The following is a 16,487-nucleotide window of genomic DNA, read 5'->3' on the forward strand; positions in this document are numbered from 1 at the left end:
CTTAATTTAAATAAAATATTTAAAATCTTAGATACCCTCTTAAGCAATTTTAACCCCGAAAAGCATGACAGCAGTCTCCGTTCCCTTCCTGAATCAGTTCAGTTCAAGTCTTTGTCAACCTCGATATCCATCTCGAGCCTGGTACCCGCATTTCCACTATGATTCAGTATCAAAGTTTCGCACCCCAAATGCCATTTTTAGCCATCAGTAACGACATATTTTCCCCTGTTGACTTCATCAACTTGTACTCTATTAGCATTATATTGCACATCAATAGCAAAATAAGTGTGAGCAACTCACCTGACCACTAATTTTCTTTTTCCTATATAGTCATATCAATCTTCCGTTTCTCGCCTCCTGCATTTACTAGTCCATTCATCCCTCTTGGAGAGAAACCTGTACTTCTAACCCTTGTGGAAACAAGAATATTGGATGCTAGCTTGAAGATGGCGTGAAATAGTTTCGGCAAATTCTTATGCATTTCATAATTGAAGAACCTATGGGTCGCTCTTCAATTATATTTTACAATAAAATTTTACAATCACTCACTTTCCTTCACTTTTTGTCTTCAATTTTTGGATAAAAATTTATCTTATAAAAAATAACTTAGAGTTTAATTACATTCCTATTTTGATCCATCAATAATGTTCATTGGTTTTCTGTATATTTTTTTCTAGACAAATTTTTCTTATAAAATATTTATATTTTAATATTATTTAGTAGGACATTGTGTCCTTTTTTATTTTTTATATTAAAACTTTATATAAGTCATTTTAACTATGATACAATATTTCTTGATTTTTTGTAAAAAATTACAAAAAACTTAGCAATAAAAAAATATGTAATCAAAATAAAAGTAATTAATAAAAAATTAAAAAAATATAAGTATTGACAAAAAGTAATACAATATTTTGATATTTGCACATTATAATGGAGCCCAATTTTATTCGTTTCATGAATAAATTATAAAATTAATGTTTATTTATCAACAAATTAAAAAAATTTCATGTCCAAATGAAATAATTTTATTTAAATACTATTTTTTATCAAAAGGTTTTTTTGAAAAAACTCTAAATGAGTTTTAATACTTTTGACATAATTTAAGTAAAGACACAAAGAAAAAAAACTTAGGGTATATAAATGAGGACCAACCTTAAATCTAAAAAGATGAGGACCAACCTTAAATCTAAAAAACTGTGTTCAGCATCAGCAGAATTAATAGGGGGCAACGATTTCTTTCTCGGTCTGATTTTAGTTCGTGTTCCAGTCAGATCAGTGGTCCGATTCAAATCAGTCTCTAAACAATGGTGTGCCCTAATTTCCGATCCCCAGTTCCGGCGCCGCCACACTCTTGAAAACCCTAGCTCACGCATTCCTTTGGGACTCCACTTATACAACCCTGCTGACTCAATGGAAGATACAGTTTATTCCATATCTCGCTCTAATTCTGAAGGTAAGATCCCTCTTTGTTTAGATCCTGCTGTACTAACTGAAAGTATTCCAATAAACTACTGGAGGGATTTGCTCTCTAGAGAAACTGTCATGAGGATGATACAGTCTTGTAATGGGTTGAATCTATTTAGATTCAACTCCTTCGAAAGGGATAGGAAAGCGTATTATGTTCGAAATTTAGTTACCCATGAAATCAAATCAGTACCTTCACCCAAATTAGATTCTAGATTTTATGAATGGATTGTTACTTTTGTTTTGGCTTTTGACCCTCTGGCATCACCCCATTACAAAGTTATCTGTGCTACAGCGTCGATAGCGAGAGTAGTTACATCTAAATTCATGATATTTAGTTCAGAAACTGGTAGATGGAAAGATACTAATGTTACTATGGATGGACATGAGCTGCAATACGGAAAGGGACTGTATTGCCATGGTGCTATTTATTGGATTGTGAGAAACACGCAATCTTGTTATCGTTTCGATATTGAAGCTAAGAATTTGACCAAAATCTCTTTTCCTCCAAAGGCTTCTGGTTCAGGCTTCAGGCATTTTGTTGAATCTAATGGGCACTTGTACATTGTTTGTGTCGTAGATTGCGCACAAAAAAATTTAAATGTGTATGAGTTGGATGAGGTTACTATGAAGTGGGTTATAAAGCACCGGGTACATATTAATCATCTCATTTCTTCATTACCACATGATTTTGGGAATGGGGGAAATCTGCAGAAATGTCACTCCATCCATTCAATATTAAGCGTTCTGAGAGGAGAAGGGGAAGAAGACACAGCTCTTCTTGTAAATATCTCTGGCAAAGTTGTTCTGTATAATCTCCAAAGTAAGAAAGTTGAGGTGCTCCTTTCTGAGCTCAGATGGAACAGTGTTAAGGGTGGGGCAACTATTTATCTTGGTGAACCTCCATTTATTCCTGCATATCCTTTCGTTGCAACCCTACATCCAATGTAAGCATAAGCCCCTCATTACAAATTTTCTAATTATTTTCTATTTCATTTACTATAGCTTATGTTCGGAAAGCATATGGGAACTGACATGTTTATGTTATGTATATGCTATTACCTTTACAGATCAGAGTTTCTTGTTTTCAAATTCATGTATATTTTTTTCTGAAAAATTAAAATTATATTATTGACTACAAAATGTTTTTCTGCTTTTCACACGGAATAATTTGGGGGAATAAGTTGACATGAGCACTCTCGACGTTGTTTCTACTATGTTTAATTTTTAAGGAATGTAAGCAATGAAATGTAACAGGAATATTGTATGATCTGCATTTTAATTTACATAATAGAACTACTTGCTGAAAATTTGAGAAGACACCGTGTCTAGTCGGTTTTAGATTTTCTACATTTTATGTATTACTTCACTGTGTGTACCTAGACACATTATATAGTTTTTTAGTGTAATTTTTATCTTGATATATCACCTAGTGAGATTATTATTTATTAATGTCCATTACAACAAATAGGGGCATCTATGATGGTCTTTTTTTATTGAAATTGTCAAATTGAACCAATTAGGATGAAAATTTTCCGTTCCTTTTGTTCTTGTTCGAGTAGTAAGTTCAAATTTTCATCACAAATTTGCATTTCATCATAAGTAAAAGCACCGAGATCCACTTTAGCAATTTAATAACAAATAAACTTACGAGCGAAAAAAACATCGTATGTTGTTAACTTCAGACACAAACGGTTGGTTGTCAAATTAAATATAGAAAATTACTACATTACGACGGAATATATTATGAACAACCGTCGTAAATAACTCAGAATTATGAATAACCCAAAAATATTAAAATCAACGATATGCTTTTTTCCAGGTTTTTAGCCATTTTTGGCTCGTGAATCAATTCATTAATCTGTCTAATCACACATAATCCTACATACAACTGTAGCGCAAACCAAAAATTTCATGTCATAAACACTTACGACGATTTCATGTTTTTTTATTAAGATGGCACGCCCAAATTGTAGCTCTTGTTGTAAATATCTCTGGCAAAGTTGTTCTGTATAATCTCCAAAGAAAGTTGAGGTGCTGCCATCTAAGCTCAGATAGAACGGTGTTAACGGTGGGTCAATTCTTTATGTCGCTGAATCTCCATTTATTCCTGTATATCCTTTCGTTGCAACCCTACATCCAATGTAAGCATAAGCCCCTCATTACAAATTTTCTAATTATTTTCTATTTAAGTAACTATAGCTTATGTTTGGAAAGCATACGAGAACTGACATGTTTATGTTATGTATCTGTTATTACCTTTACCTCTGTTGATGTTTACGCCAAATGTTTCTTTGTGCCGTGTAAGGAATTTGTTGTCCATTTCACAACCACACTTAACCTCCACTACAAGAAAAACTGCTAAATACAACCGGTCCAAAACCGGTCGTATTGAACTAAATACGACCACCAGCGGTGGTATTTAACTAAATACGACTGGTTTTAATGCATTCTATTGTGGCTTATATACTTTTAAGTGGGAGAGCATATGGGAATTGACATGTATCATGATGTGTATCATGTTTTCACAAACAGGGACCAAGCCATCTAGATATATAGTTTTCTTACCTGTTTTTTTTATTGTCAGTTACTACCGATGATAGATAATTATAAGTGATTCAGTTATTGTGCTCCGATGATAGTTTGCTTGGTTTAGTAATTGTACCTTGCTAGGTTTATTTAATAGCAGCAATTTTTGCCTTTGATGACAAGCTAAGACTTTGTATTTCTAATAACACATTTTATATTTCTACTTGTGTACATGTACTATCTGAAACATATCATAGTTTCTCTCTTTCTCATCTTTGTTGGTTCTTTTAATCTAAACTTGTATTTATTTTGTTTTGCTATATTTTGTTTCCATGCGTTTAGACTCAGTCTACAGGTGTGAAGTAGTTGCTTGCTTTTAGGATAGTTGCGTGCTTTTACGAGATTAGAAGAATAATGTTCAGTAGTGGAGACTTGTTAGGAGTTTAGTTATTTTCCCTACTTTGTAGCTTGCTTTTTCTGTGTACTCAGTTTAAATATCTCTTCTGCAGTTCTAATAAAAACTACGCTATTTGATATCACATCTTTTGTTTTCTCACAGTTTTCATAACGAACACAACAAGTATAACCAACAATCTGGTATCGGAGCACTTGGTTGAAACAGTTGATGCCCAACTACATGCCCAAAGCAGTGTCGACAATTATACAATAAATTCAATGATTCGGTCATCACTGCCTCAGCTTTCAAATCAGATAATTTCACCTCCAAAAAATGCAGGACCACAATAATTGAGTGCGTATATTACTTGTACTCTCAGAAGTTTCCATGTATTTTTAGTTTTTTACTTCCTCAGTAATTTCTTTACTCATGCAATCCCATCAAATGGTGTCAGATACATTCAAAATGGTCACCCAGATGCTGGCTTCCTTGTTTTTGAATCAGAGTTACTGAAATGGTGCAGTCTTCTCCAGATTAATAATGTAAATGCTAAAGCAGTAACTTTTTCTGCCCAACATAGGCAAGAATACAACTTATTTTTGTTTATTCTTAAATAAGGAAAATTAAGACTATAATTCTTCACATAGAATGATCCTTAATTCTGATATGATTTTTTTTTTGATTTTCCTTATCGAGATGAGCATCTACAAGGTCTTTGAAATGAGAAACTACAGCATGTTGTACTCCATTTCTGGGCATAAAGACCAGGTAAGGTTTATTATGAGTAACTAGCTATATTATTAAAGATACATGATAATCCCTCATAATATTTATTTAAATTTATTTATATTTACTATAATACAATCAGTGTATCATTTTTTTAATAATTACAACATCATAAATTATTTACATTATATCATTATCTAATATTAAAAAGTCAAATAAATACTTCAAAAATAAAAAAATTAAAAATACTGTATTTATGCCCTATGTAGGGTTACATTACAATAGTTACTATTATAACAACATTCCAACTATTATATTATTTTATCGTAAACAGTTTGAACTCGACTCCTTAAAAGTTCGGTTCGGCTCAGCTCGTTAAAAGCTCGAGCTCGAACTCGAACAATAAAAATGTTCGTTAAACTTTTCGAGCCGAACTACACTACATGAAATTTTTTGAAAATATAACCATTGTTGAATAATTTTGGATAAATGTGATTCTACTACATAACCATTTTAAACTATTTCATTAATGTTAAATAATTTTTAAATAAATTTTTTGTGTAACTTAGGTATATATATACTCAAAGCACATTTGTCATGTCTACAATTAGTATCAAGTGCACATCAACATCAAATTTAAACATTTATTTTTACATCACCTCTAACCTTCATTTCATCTCATTATATATATAATACATATATATGTAAACTTATTTATGTTCTTTCTTCACATTCATGGCCCAACACCACAAACTACCGCAAAATGTCATTCACAATAGTCATTTTTCAAGAGTTCCCAAAAAGTCATCATTATTTTATATATACACCATATATGTCTTATATTCTTTAAGGGCATAAATATACCCTTATTCGTTTCATCATTATAGTATGATAAAATAGCCTCTTAACAGAGCTACTTATATTCATATTTGAATGCTATTATCGATTTTGTTTCAAAAATTTGGCGATTTGCATTCAAAATTTAGTGATTTGCATATAAAATTTTGTAATTTGAATAAAAAAATTTGTGATTGACATTTATTTCAGTGAATCAACAACTTGTGATATTGTATAGTTTAATTAAATTTGGTAATTTTCATGGCGGTGGGCGGCAGTAATGGTGTTTTGATAATGGTGAAAAGGGTGGTGACAGTAGCATGCTGACGGATGGGTATGTGGGGTAGAGGTTGATATCAGTGATAGTATTCATAGTGGTGGTGGATGGTCATTATCTATGTTTAATTTTTTTGTGATTAATTTTAATTTTAGTGATTTTTAGTAAGTTATTTGTTCTGATTTTAATTAAGGGGTGTCACTAAGTAACTCCTAAATATATATCCTTTCAATTTTTTTTTTAAAAATGAGTTAATATACAACTCTCCATACTTCAAATATATATCCCTTATATCCAAATATACTAGGGTATACCTTGGTAAAACCTAAAAAATGTCACACACAACTACATGGAAATAAATTAAATTCAAACCACAAGTCAGAATATGCAATTAAAATAAATTAACGAAATTAATCATGAAGGAAACAACTTGTATAATCAATAAAAGCAGTCTTATAATTAACACCTATTTTCAAGAAATATTTCTTAGAATATAGATGTTTACACTTTTTTGTAAAATATTGTGTGGTAATTGCCATCAATAACATTTTGACACATCTTCTTGACAAAGAGACGGGGATTAATGATGTTGATTTATACCAATGCCAGAAGACATGCCTCTCTTAAGTTTCATTCAATAGAGGATGGATGTGTCCTTCACTTATCCCTACATCACACAAGAGTGAATTTTATTGAGCTATTCCATGAGAAAAGGTGCTGGTCAAGCAGGAGAATGAGAATCTTCAAATTCTTGATGTATGTACTTATTTCCTTTATAATAATATGCATGTTCTCTTCTTTATTTCCCTTTGTAACTTGTAATAGTTGAAATTTTTATTTACAGGTTCATTTTTCTTCACAACACCCGATTATTCCTGACATTAAGGAACAAGACAGTAGCTCTCTCGAACTTAAGTGGGGAGGTTGTGACTTTATTTAAGGATCACCTTCTGGGGTCTCCTGGTAGAAGCTTTAAGAACGTTTATGTCACAGCTCGCCAGGATTTTATTATTTTTTTATGCAGAGCTCAATTAGATGACCTATGGTTGGGACAAAATGGTAAACATCCTTTTCAATACCTGATGCTAAATATAAATACACCACGTTCGCACGCACACACACTGCGGACTAATTCTTAACATATGAATTATATATATTGCATTTCATGTGTTTTTGTGCAGCTGGTTCAATAAAGATGAGCAATATCTTGACGGGTAAATGCCTTGCCAAGATCAATGCTCGTAACACCAGTCTGATAAAAGAATTCAAGTGCAGTGGTCGAAGGTGCAACTTAAGCAAGCCAATCAAAGGTACTGAAATCAAGAGCACTCTTGAAGATGCACTAAAAGACATCACTTCTATCTTTTATGATGGAGAACGCGGTGAGATATACACTGGTCAACGGCTTGGCTTGGTCCATATTTGGTCGAACTAAAGCAGCTCGATCTCGTTGCTTTGAAGACTACATGGCCAAATCTAGACAAGTGCAACTAAAGAAGCTCTCATTAGCTTAAAGACTACAAGTGGTGTACTATATTTATTTAATTACAAACACATCATGGTAAAATGTAATTGTTGCTAAAACACAATTATCATGGGTAAGATGATATTAGGCCGGTACTCGGTGTTTTGAACTTCCTAAAATCTTGAATGGACATGTTCTTATTAATATTCTAATGCTTATAAATATTTTCCCTACAAATTGAGGAAATATAGATAAACTTTTTGAAACATAAGCACTTTCCATTGCATTATGATTTTTATATTTATATTGGTAGAAATATGTATATATTTTTTATGTAAAATTTAACTAGCTGTAGGCCTCATTTCTTTCAACTAAGCAACTTAAAATTCCTTATATTCAAAATGAGTTATACTTTTAGATTTGATCTATATTAGGTTTGCTGTATTTCATACCGCGTAAACTAACTTCAAGTTCCATACCTTTTCTAGTTAAAAAGGTGTTACCAAACTCCACAGTGATCAGTACAAGTTAAGTAGTTATTTAATATAAAATTATTAATTACTTACCAAAATTAAAAACATAACCTCTAAATGCATATCAATAAACCAAACACATATATTTAGTTATCTTGAAACTCGTAGTTTTAACTCAAGAAGTTAAGTTCTACATAATTATAAAAGTTGAATAGTCTTTTGTGTAATTCACCTAAATACCATTTTTCTTCTTTTTCATTTTATATTGTATCCACTACTAGAAAAAGTAGAATAGACATTGCCTCTTAGACATCGGTTGCTTCTCGAGCCTATGTAAATGGTATTTTCTACATCGATTTTGGGAAACATATGTCTTTTGATGTTATAAACATCAGTGTTTTAGTCCAACTGATGTTATATGTCTATTTAAAAAAATTAATCAATGCGCCTTCCCCGTTTCCCCTTAACCAAATAGTTCATTCCCTCCATGTGTTTCCCCCTTATTTTTTGACTTAGTATAATTCTCACCCTTTTTTCACACACATATTTCCTCTCTTTTTTGTTAAAAAATATAAAAATTAAAATCAAAAACAAAAAATGTATTCTCTCATCTCTCATCTCTCATAAAAAACTCTCATTTCACCAAGAACAGGTTGCTCATTGTGCTCTCATTTCCCTCTCTGTGCTCTCATTTCCCTCTCTGTACTCTCATTTTCTCGTTAATTTGGGGGTTTCTCTCATCAAGGCTGCTCTCATTTTCTTGTAGATTTGGGGGTTTTATTGCATTAAGTCGAAGTCAAAGTCAAAGTCGTAGTTGGAGTTCAACTCGGAGTTTAAGTTTGGAGTTCAAGGTGGAGATTGAAGCTAAGTTGGAGGATAAAGCTTGGATTAGTTAAGTTTTAAACCCTAATTTTAGAATTGGGGGTTTCAATTTGAAACCCTAATTTTTTTATTTTTAATTAGTTTAAGCATCTGCATGCTTGTTTCAGTTGCTTGTTACATATTCTGTAGTATGGAAATGAGTTGCTTGTCATTTAGCAAACCCTAATTTTATTTTATTTTGTTTAAATGATAGGATTTTGTTTAAATAAGTTGCTTGTCTTTTCTCTATTTTCTGTATGAAATGCATGTTATTTTGAGTTAAATACTTTAATGATAGACGAAATCCGCTTTTTGTTCTATATATGTTAGTATAGCATATAGTTTATATATAATTTTTATGTAAACATATATAAAATGGCAGGAAGATGGTTCTGTGTAGAATTTATAGTATAATGTAAACATCTTTCATCTATTTATAGTATAATCTAAAATCAGACCGAGAAAGAAATCGTTGCCCCCTATTAATTCTGCTGATGCTGAACACAGTTTTTTAGATTTAAGGTTGGTCCTCTTCTTTTTAGATTTAAGGTTGGTCCTCTTCGTTTCTGCTCAACTAGCGGCGGCTGCGTATTCTAATAAAATGAAATGACAATATGCTTGCTTTCTTTTATATACCCTAAGTTTTTTTTCTTTCTGTCTTTACTTAAATTATGTCAAAAGTATTAAAACTCATTTAGAGTTTTTTCAAAAAACCTTTTCATAAAAAATAGTATTTAAATAAAATTATTTCATTTGGACATGAAATTTTTTTAATTTGTTGATAAATAAACATTAATTTTATAATTTATTCATGAAACGAATAAAATTGGGCTCCATTATAATTTGCAAATATCAAAATATTGTATTACTTTTTGTCAATACTTAAATTTTTTTAATCTTTTATTAATTACTTTTACTTTGATTACATATTTTTTTATTGCTAAGTTTTTTGTAATTTTTTACAAAAATCAAGAAATATTGTATCATAGTTAAAATGACTTATATAAAGTTTTAATATAAAAAATAAAAAAGGACACAATGTCCTACTAAATAATATTAAAATATAAATATTTTATAAGAAAAATTTGTCTAGAAAAAAATATACAGAAAACCAATGAACATTATTTATGGATCAAAATAGGATGTAATTAAGCTCTAAGTTATTTTTTATAAGATAAATTTTTATCCAAAAATTGAAGACAAAAAGTGAAGGAAAGTGAGTGATTGTGAAATTTTATTATAAAATAAAATTGAAGAGCTACCCATAGGTTCTTCAATTATGAAATGCATAAGAATTTGCCGAAACTATTTCACGCCATCTTCAAGCTAGCATCCAATCTTGTTTCCACAAGGGTTAGAAGTAAAGGTTTCTCTCCAAGAGGGATGAATGGACTAGTAAATCCAGGAGGCGAGAAACCGAAGATTGATATGGCTATATAGGAAAATGAAAATTAGTGGTCAGGTGAGTTGCTCATACTTATTTTGCTATTGATGTGCAATATAATGCTAATAGAGTACAAGTTGATGAAGCCAACAGGGGAAAATATGTCGTTACTGATGGCTAAAAATGGCATTTGGGGTGCGAAACTTTGATACTGAATCACAGTGGAAATGCGGGTACCAGGCTCGAGATGGATATCGAGGTTGACAAAGACTTGAACTGAACTGATTCAGGAAGGGAACGGAGACTGGTGTCATGCTTTTCGGGGTTAAAATTGCTTAAGAGGGTATCTAAGATTTTAAATATTTTATTTAAATTAAGAGTATAAATCATAAATAACTTGTAATTTATGTATGTTCTGAAAAACAACAATGAAAATAACTGAAAAAACACACCTAAAATAGGCGACGGATGAGGTTAGAGACACCCCCAAGTGTCGACGTGTCAAGGAGATCGGGGGAGGGGCAACAGTCTTCCAGGTATTTTGTGATAGTATTGTGATGGTAATTGAGTTTTGAAAATTATAAACTTATTCGCCGGTAACATCATAAGTTCATGTATAAAACACTGTATTTGAAACGGTTTATTCCGACCGATGCAAAAAATGATAAAAACTGACCGCACAAAAACATCATTCGGGATTGACAACACAATTACAACCGAAGGACAAAGACGGTCGACCACAGTCAAGATTGTTTTACTTCTTGCCGATGTTGTATCCAGGCCACACTATTCCGACCAGCTACACCGAGCTACACCATTTGTTAAGTGGCCGATAAAGGTAAAAATCAGAACCATTTGACCGTCCGTTGAACTTGCTCCAAATCATTTAACTCCGACCACGTGTCCATGGGCCTCACAATCACGTTGCACTGATATATCATGTCATGAGCCAAGCCACGTTAGATGGTACCGACACGTGGCCGTAGTCCAGATCGGTCAATATAAAATTCGACCAAAAAAGTAAATAGCGACTAAATATAATCCGACCATTTTGGTTTCCTTCATTACCGGTGAATACCGATCGATTTTGGCCCCATAATGACTGATTTGGCGGTTGGTAAAATGGCTGTTTCTTGTAGTGAATAATGAAAGTGGAGAGATGTCAAAATTTATAAGCATACAAAGAACATAAGAATCTTACATATGCTTATACTTGTATACAAATATAAATAAGAAAATCATATTTTTGGGCCCTTATTCTGACAAGGCTAGTGCGATCGCATTCCTTATGGTTATACCATATAATAATTTCATTTCTATCAAAATTTCAAGCTATTGGTTTTTAAGAACTCTTATGAACACAACTTGTTGCATTTAAAAGATGAGGATTTTTTTTATTGTCATGTGTGTGCTATTACTTTTGGTCAAAAATTATCAGGTATGAGATATAATCCTTGCTTCGGCCTGCTACCCCCCTCCTCAATATACATTCATTGTATTGGGATCCCCATAGCTCTTAAGGTGAAATTTTTGTTGTGATGGATGATTTTATCATATTTGAGCTTCCTAAACGCCTGTCACCTAGCCACGGGAAGCAATTTTAGCCATCTGGTTTTCCTCATATTCCTTAATAACATACGCCATTTATTGGTAAATTTTTGTTTTATTAGGGATATTTGTATGTTGGCTTGTTCTGTCACCTTATCTTTTCCTTTTATTCCTAGGCCAGGTAACATTATGCTACTATTGGGATTGGTAATCCCACTTAAATGTTTTGTGAGAAGTGATATGATATTTTAGATTTTTAGGCTACTTGCGACCACCATTGTTTCTCAAGAAAAAAACATCAATACATGCCATTCAAAATTATTTTCATTGACTAAAAAAAACTTATAGATGATTGAGTAAAAATATATATATATATATATATTTCCTAGATTCCCAAACATGAGGATGGCATAAGGTGTCATTCAAAATTAGGTAATTAGTTTATAATAAAGGGAACAACAAAGAAACTATACATACTTAAATTATGTAAACAATTACAAATGGCAATGTCAGTAGTTACTAAATTATATTTTGTGGATATATAAATGCAACTAAAAAAAACATATGCAATAGATATTTTTTGTGCACTATTTTAAATATATATTTTTTCATTTTTTTTTAAAAAAAATTCTAGTTGTATTTATTTATAGTTTGGAAAGAATTGTTTTCTCTTTGCTAATGATTTATTCACGGCAACAAATATCTTTTACCTAAATTTAATATATATTAACTTAATTAAATTGAGCTTATGTATAAATCTCAAATATGTACATAAGCACGGCGCCCTAAAAATTATGCAATTAAGAGTAATGATGTCAAAAAATATGTAATAAAAATTCATACCAAGAATATGGCAGAAGATATAAAAGTTTAAAATCGCATTCGGGGATAAAACCTATACAGGCACACTACTCGATAAAACTTATAAAGGCACACAACCCAAAAAATACAGGAACATAAAAATTCTAAAACCCAGTAATGGTGCACAAAGGTCTATTTTCAAATTTTCAGCAAGATGAAGTTCTACTACTTTGTAAATTACCAAATAGCTCAACGTTTACCAAACAACGAAACAGGATAATGGGAAGAGACCCCTTGGGCCATTTATCTTAACTAACCACATATCATCCGTATTACTTTCAAGTACAAGTGATGGCAACTTATTCCGTTATTGTATTGGGATCTCCCATTGCTCTTATTCCCTCTGAAAGCAGAAACCATTTTATAGTCAGTAAAGATTGTTGATTATACTTTTTGTTTGTTATAAAAATTGAGAAAAAACAAAAGATATGTTATCAAATAGCGTAGTTTTTATTAGAACTGCAGAAGAGATATTTAAAGTATACAGAGAAAGCAAGCTACAAACTAGGGAAAATAACTGAACTCCTAACAAGTCTCCACTACTGAACATTGTTCTTCTGATCTCCTAAAAGCAAGTAACTATCCTTAAAGCAAGCAACTACTTCACACCTGTAGACTGAGTCTAAACGCATGAAAACAAAATATAGAAAAATAAAATAAATACAAGTTTAGATTAAAAGAATCAACAAAATTCTCCCGTAATCTAAACTTGTTCAGCCAGCTCTTTGACACCAAGAAGTCAGCGCATTTTTTTGAACTTGATCACTGGAAATGCTTTAGTTAAGATATCAGCTCGTTGCTTGTCTGTACTAACGTGTTTGCCAATGATTTCACCTTTCTTAACACATTCACGGATAAAATGATAACGAATATCTATATGCTTACTACGTCCGTGAAATACCGGACTTTTTGCCAAGTCAATTGCAGATTTGTTGTCAATATATAATACCACTGGACCCGTGCTCTCTCCAGTAATCTGAGTAAGAAGTTTTTTCAACCAAATAGCTTGGCAAGCTACTGCAGTGGCGGCCATAAACTCGGCCTCGTAAGAAGATAATGCAACACATCTTTGTTTTTGAGAAACCCAGGTTATCAGACTTGCATTCAAGTAAAAAACCATTCCCCCTGTACTTTTCTGATCTGCAATTTGGCCTGCTAAGTCACTATCTGAATATCCAGTCACCACATTATTCCCACTGTTCTTCGTGTAAACTAGACCAAAATTTATAGTACCCCTGATGTAACGCAAAATCCTTTTAGCAGCATTAAGAAGTACTGATGTAGGCTTCTCCATGAACCTGCTTATTATTCCCACAGAGAACGTGATATCTGGTCTTGTATGAACTTGGTATCTTAACCCCCCAACTAAGCTCTTGAATTGAGTTGTGTCTATAGGCTGACCACCCTCGTCTCTGCCAATGCTTTCCTTGGGGTTCATAGGATATTTGACTGGATTGCAATCGCCTAGTCCGGTTTTCTCCAGTATTTTTTTAGCATACGCCATTTGTCTAATCTCAATGCACCCAACACTCTCTTTTACCTCCATTCCCAAGTAGTATGAGAGCTTTCCAAGATCACTCATCTCAAATCTTCTATTCATTTGGTCCTTATACCTCTTAAGAGTAAATCATCGACGTAAACTCCAATAATAAGAATTTCTCCTTCAGCTTTGTTGGTGTAGACAGGATGCTCGTGAGGACATCTTTCGAACCCCAGTTCTTCAAGGCATTTATTTAACTTCTCGTACCAGGCTCGGGTGCCTGCCTTTAGCCATATAAAGCTTTTAGAAGCCTGTACAACAAGTTTTCCTTTCCCTTCTGAAAAAACCCATCAGGCTGAGACACATAAACTTCTTCCTAAATATCACCATTTAGAAAAGCCGTTTTGACATCAAGATGGTGAACTTCCCAGCTATGTTTGGCAGCGAGAGCACGGAGTAACCTTATAGTTTTAAAACGTGTGACAGGTGTGAAGATTTCTTCATAGTCCACACCTTGTTTTTGGACGTACCCTTTGGCAACAATTCTTGCCTGATACTTCTGAATTTTCCCGTTTGCATCTCTCTTTATTTTATATATCCATTTCAAACCGATCTGCCCAGGTGGCAGTTCTGTAAGCTTCCAGGTTTCGTTATTCTCAACTATATCAATTTCCCTTTGCTTTGCATCCCTCCAGTTACGATCCTTCACAGCTTGTCCATAATTCATGGGTTCATCAACACCCATAAGCAGTAACTCATCATCTTCGAGTTCAACCACCTCAGTATTAGCATAGATGTCACTGAGACTTCTGTAGTTTCTAGGCTCACTACTTGTTTCAGAATCTGTAACTAAAATGGAAGAACTCGTTGTATGCATAGGCTCAGTATTCATCGAATTAGAGTTTGTGTCACTATCATTCTCTATATCATAAGGGACATTAGAGTCCTGTTCTGATGCATTCCCTCCTTCATCATAACACCGTGCTCCAAAAATAGTAAATATCTTCATTTGTTCTTTTGCAACATCCTCATTTTCATCACAGTTCCAGTACTTTCTTTCTTCGAAAATAACATCTCTACTGATATGAACTGATTTGTTGATGGGATCATATAGCCTATAAGCCTTTGTTCCAGGCTCCTTCCCAAGATGAATGACTGGCTTGCTTCAATCTTCAAGTTTTTTTATGGAACCACTTGGCAATCTCATGTATGTTAGGCAGCCAAAGAGACGTATATGACTAATAGTTGGTTTTTTCTCATACCTAGCTTCAAATGGAGTCATTCCAGAAACAACACGTGTGGGTAGATGATTTAATATGTAAATCGTATGTCGGACAGCTTCACCCCAAAAAGTACTTGGCAGGTGCATTTGTTTCAACATACTTCGAGCCATCTCGATCATGGTTCTATTTCTCCATTCCACAACACCATTTTGTTGTGGCGAGTAAGGCGCTGTAAAATGCCTCTTAATGCCAACTTCGTTGTAGAAGTCTGTGAATTTTTTCGAGCAAAACTCGCCACCATGATCCGTCCTGAAAGTTCTAATTCATTTTTCTGCACCATCCTCGATTTGAGCTCTGAAGTTCTTAAATGTTTGAAGTGCTTCATCCTTGCTTTTCAAGAGATATGCCCACACGACCCTGCTATAATCATCAACCAAAAGGAATATATATTTGTTACCTGCTTTCGTGGGTGGTGACAAAGGACCACACAAATCTCCATGAACCAATTCTAGAGATTTCTTTGCAGCAAAAAGAGATTTAGATGGAAAGCTTTTCCTGATCTGCTTTGTCATAATGCAATTTATGCATACATCTTTCGGGTGAGGCAACTTTGGCAAACCATGCGCCATTTTATTTGAATCCATTAGCATCATCGCCCTAAAGTTGACATGACCCAGTCGGGAATGCCACAGCCAAGAATCTTCATCCGTCTTAGACAATAGACATCGTGGTTCACAGGTTTCAGGAATAATTTTATACAACCTATTCATAGACCTCTTGACTTTTATAAGAAGATTTTCGCAATTTTCACGTACCCACATATATTCACAACTAATTTTGATTTTATTTCCTTCTTTTGACAACTAGCCAATGCTAATTATATTGCTACAGAGTGAGGGACTATAATATACCTCTTTCAAGACTCATTGTTCTCCCATTTTGCACTTGATTCCTATAGAGCC

At 33.1% G+C, this 16,487-nt stretch overlaps 1 protein-coding gene and 1 long non-coding RNA gene across 3 annotated transcripts; both read left to right on the forward strand.

Moving 5' to 3' along the window:
• The first annotated feature begins 1,168 nt into the window (after positions 1 to 1,168).
• Positions 1,169 to 4,941, forward strand: LOC141662143 (F-box protein At5g07610-like). 2 transcript variants are annotated; one of them, XM_074469189.1, is made up of 3 exons: positions 1,169 to 2,411; positions 4,553 to 4,744; positions 4,845 to 4,941. In XM_074469189.1, exons 1-2 carry the CDS (start codon positions 1,411 to 1,413, stop codon positions 4,608 to 4,610), a joined length of 1,059 nt encoding a protein of 352 aa, XP_074325290.1. In that variant the 5' UTR covers positions 1,169 to 1,410; the 3' UTR covers positions 4,611 to 4,744; positions 4,845 to 4,941. The 2 variants fall into 2 exon arrangements, 1 of the variants encoding a protein (XP_074325290.1); XR_012550274.1 differs by lacking the exon at positions 1,169 to 2,411 and adding an exon at positions 3,458 to 3,608.
• A 102-nt stretch (positions 4,942 to 5,043) lies between these two features.
• LOC141724001 (uncharacterized) lies at positions 5,044 to 7,849 on the forward strand. The gene is made up of 4 exons (XR_012576432.1): positions 5,044 to 5,158; positions 6,840 to 6,986; positions 7,075 to 7,289; positions 7,412 to 7,849. It is a non-coding gene; the product is annotated as an uncharacterized LOC141724001 (long non-coding RNA).
• The last annotated feature ends 8,638 nt before the right edge of the window (positions 7,850 to 16,487 follow it).

The sequence above is a fragment of the Apium graveolens genome, chromosome 5, assembly GCF_009905375.1.
Source record: "Apium graveolens cultivar Ventura chromosome 5, ASM990537v1, whole genome shotgun sequence".
Taxonomy (NCBI): Eukaryota; Viridiplantae; Streptophyta; class Magnoliopsida; order Apiales; family Apiaceae; genus Apium; species Apium graveolens.